The following is a 4,307-nucleotide window of genomic DNA, read 5'->3' on the forward strand; positions in this document are numbered from 1 at the left end:
TTCACAGGTTTTGCTGGTGGCAGGTAGTTATTGATAGGTGGTAAAGTGTAAGATTCGTGCTTCAGTGGCATAGAAATATGGTGTTTATTCATGATAAAACCTTCCTGAAAAACCTTTACTGCAGTACAAATTTATGTGATGCCTTGATGTGAGGTGGACAGTTACTATTTATCTACATAAAAAACACTTGCTTCATGCTGTGTTTGTATGAATAGAATACAGAGCTCAAAATGAGCAAAATGTTGTCAAAATTAAAGATCATTAACCCATAATGCTGTCAGATAAACAGGAAATCCACAAAGTAGAGTCATCTAATTAGTGCTTTATATGATTATTCCTTTAAGTGTTTCTGATAAAAATCTATGCTTTACTAAGAGATAAGTAGATGATAAGAATAGGTGATTCAATTTGCTCCAGCTTTCTTTCAAAACCAAATATAAAAAACAGGCATGAGACAGGTTATTCTAGTCAACATATTTCTTGATCAATAAATTTATTTTTTTCCTCAGTCTCAGGATATTTCAAAACTTTTTTTTGCTTTGAGTTCACAATAAGACAGCAAATGACAACATAGACAGTCATAGTACATTAGCAAGATTGCATCTTGTACTTCCTCTTTCAGATGAATTTGCTGTGGGTTGAGATTGCTGGAAACCATAAAACAGTCTTCCACATCATGAGTTGCCCAACAGTAAAAGCAAGCTGCTTTTATATTTTAGGACACCTGTGTATTAAGAGTCAAGAATACCAAGTGGGTTTTATCACAATAAAAAGCAGCTCAAGGCTGGCATTGATAAGAGAAATTCAAAGGCCAGACATCAAGTTCTTGCTAGTAAAAACAGCAATTTTGATTATTCCGTCAAGTGATTGTAAACAAATATCCAGAGGTACTCAAATCTTAACTTGACAATATCAAGACTTAACTTGACAATATCAAGACACTTAGCAATATTCCAGTGCTCAGGAAGGAAGGAAGGAACACAACACGTTAGACATTTGCTTGATATGTTATGCCAAACCAAAGTAACGAGGAAGTAAAGTGGAATGTCGGCCTTTATTGCAAGGGAAATGGAAGATAAAAGCAAGCTACAGCTGTTAGGGCATTGGTGAGACTGCATCCAGAGTACAGTGTATAGTTTGGCCTCCTTACTCAAGGAGGGATACATTTGCATTGGAAGCAGTTCAGAGAAAGGTCACTCGACTATTCCTTGGATGGGGGAATTATGAGGAAAAGGTTGTCACTGTACAGGTACATTGTTTCAAAAGCAACAACCCTGGGACTGAATCTGTACCAGATTTCAGATCTTGCCTGTTTTCAGGTCGGACAGTTTGGGCTGGCTCAAGGGTCACTCATCACAAGGAAAGGCAGACTTGCAAAGCTGATAACTAATCAGGCACCACATGAATACAGTATCTCACCCAACCAGCTGGTAAGTTATTTTATTCATTATTAATAATGAAAGTTTATGCATGGCAACTTAAAAAATTGTCCATTGTTTGGACAGCACCAGTTTCTGGATTGCAAGATTTGACTGTACCTGTACTTATTTAAATTTAGAATAATGAGGTAATTTTTTTTAAACAAGATTTTGACGGAGATTAAACATAGTACATGTTGACAGGGTGTTCCCCCTCTTGGGGAATCTACAACTAGAGGACAAAGTTTAAAAAGACATTCAAGACAGGTGAGGAGGAATTTCTTCTCTGAGGACTGTTAAGCTTTCTAATTCTCTTCCCTGAAGAGCATTGGAGGCTGAGCTACTGAATATATTCAAAGCTGAGTTAGACAGAACAAAAGTCAAGGGTTATTGGTATCAGGCAGGAAACTGCCAGGAAGGCTATGATCATATTAGCCATAATCATATTAGCCATGGTCTTATTGAAATGGACGGGCTCACTGCTGCTCCCATTTTTTATGATCTTGCCTTTTTATCCACACTGCACTTTTACTGACAGTTTGTGAAGCAGCACAGCAAGACACTCGCCTACTAATCTTCATTATAACACAATAATACCAACAAAGTCTTTTATCCATTCAGGTCCGGGCTACAATAAAACTATTAATTACAGAGAATTTAAAACTTTGCTTTCCTTTCTTCAACCCAGTCCCTGAACAGGTACAGTGATTAAGGGCTTTGTCCACAATTCACATTCCAATCCATTTGAAAATGACAATCATCAATAGAACAACATTGTTAATTTGAGAACTGCATCTGTTCATACCAGATTTTCACTCAAATTTCCTTGCAAGCGGTAACACACACAGAACTACTACTACTGCATCTGCCACTGTTCAATATAGAATTTGAAAGGCAGATGCTTTTAACTTCAATATCTTCCCAAAAATGGGAATGCTAGTGTTGGCCAACAGGTTGGTCAACATCAATAAAATGATAAGCTGATGGTGTTTTGGGTGTAGACTTTTGGTCAGAAATTATCTTCCCTCTTTACAGAAGCCAATTGACCTGCTTTGCATTTTGAGAATTCTAATTTTGTTTGTTTTCAACAATTGCAGTTTTAAAAGCAATGAGGTGAGATAATGATGATTGATGTTGCGTAAGAATTATAAATCAGTAACTTGGAAATTGCTTCGAGAATATTTGGCAGCATTTTTTAAGTGAACCAATAAGGTTTTGTTAATTAACAATCATTCAAGTTCACTCTTCAAGATACACAAGATAACAGCAAACTCTCAAACATCAGTTATAATCTTATGTGACCCCACTTCAAAGTGCTTACTCCATTGGATTCTTCAGTCATACTCAAAATCTTGACGAGACAGGAAACTTTCAGTCTTCCACCACAGGTCTCGCCAAACTGCAACTTGATATTCTCAAACAAATGGCCGACTGTGGCTTTTCTTCCTCTCCTACCTCTGTGCACAATTGCCTCACCCCAACAACTATGACTCTATGGGACGGGAGTAGGGGGGGGGGGGGGGGGGGGAGACATGAGCTGCTATTTAGTATCTCCTTTAAATAGCTAAAAATAGGCTGGCAATTCACTGTAGGGCATATCATAAATGGAATAAGGTAATACTAGATGTTCAGTGTCACCATGCCATCTAGAGGGCATTTTATTACTATCAGTAGCAAAACAAAAAAAACGATAAAAACCATTTTCAGAAAACAATTATAATTGTCTACAATGCACTTAAGACATTGTGTTTCTTGTTCTGAAAGATTTTTACAGACTTTTAATTATTAAAATTAGAATACAAAGCCATATTATACCACCTGAAGCTGAACAAATAGCACACAGTGAATGAATACAGAAATAATAAAACAGCCTCCTTCCAATTAAATAAATAATTGCACCATAATGTTAAAACAGTTATGTAACCATTTCAGAGCCAAAAAACATGTATGATACGAATAATAATATGCCAACAATGTGTGTTTATTGCAGTGTTATTGTTCTTAATACTGTTACAGGTAAAAGATTGCAGATAGTAATTTTTAAAATCTGAAGTGCTCTGCACAAATGCTTCTGCTATGTGCAGCCACTGCACAGATTGTGTTTAAAACACAAAAGGCTGTGGAAGTGAGCCGAATGTAGTGTATATAGAATTAGGAATGGCTTGCTGTCATTCCATCATGTGCTCAGTCCAGTTCATTACATTCTGCAACAAATTCCATTGTAAAGAATAAACAGAAAAACAAACAAGCAATATGCATTCTTTTTAATCAACATCTAGCACATGACCTAGACAATGAAAATTAAAAGGGAAACTGAAAATATTATGATTGAAGAAATGAAGCAAGTCACATTTCTGAAGTAGGCATATTATTAGAACTATTTTAAAAAATGAATTTATCTCTGAAATATAACCTTCACTACAATCCCATTTAATGGACATTCACTACACCCCATGTAACTGAAGGTAACAAAGGCAAATTTTGAGACAAGATGTAAGATTTGCTATGGTTATGAGAACTTTTCCCTCAGCTTTTTCTGAAAGAATACTGGGAGGAGGGAAAATATTGCCAAAATCATAAGAACAAAGACAGAATTCCAGGAAACAGCCTCTCCTGCCGTGGTAAGTTGGTAAAGGGTTGTGCCAGCTTTAATAGCCACAAACGATGGAGGTGCGACACCTGAAAGAAGACAAAAAGGACGTTCAAGATTTTCATTAGTAGTCTACAATCCCCATGTCATTTGAACTTTGATAACATTTAAATTTTTTGGGTTATTTTGATTAATATTGATTCAATTCTCTCCCAAGAGAACAGTAAACCACACAAGTCAGAAGTCACCTAAGTCTATGCTGAATGAGCAACTCTCAGGCAGGGCAGTAAAAAGAGCAC

General features: G+C 36.4%; 1 protein-coding gene across 1 annotated transcript in view; it reads right to left on the minus strand.

The window, feature by feature from the left end:
• Nucleotides 1–465: 465 nt before the first annotated feature.
• tmem41b (transmembrane protein 41B) overlaps nucleotides 466–4,307 on the minus strand; it is a 50,264-nt gene continuing 46,422 nt past the window's right edge. Inside the window, exon 7 of the mRNA XM_080190211.1 lies at nucleotides 466–4,097. Coding sequence (XP_080046337.1) covers nucleotides 3,928–4,097 — 170 coding nt within the window. The 3' untranslated portion in view covers nucleotides 466–3,927. The remainder of the gene's footprint in view (nucleotides 4,098–4,307) is intronic.

The sequence above is a fragment of the Carcharhinus amblyrhynchos genome, chromosome 6 (genome assembly GCF_965287045.1).
Source record: "Carcharhinus amblyrhynchos chromosome 6, sCarAmb.v2.hapA, whole genome shotgun sequence".
In the NCBI taxonomy this organism is placed as follows: Eukaryota; Metazoa; Chordata; class Chondrichthyes; order Carcharhiniformes; family Carcharhinidae; genus Carcharhinus; species Carcharhinus amblyrhynchos.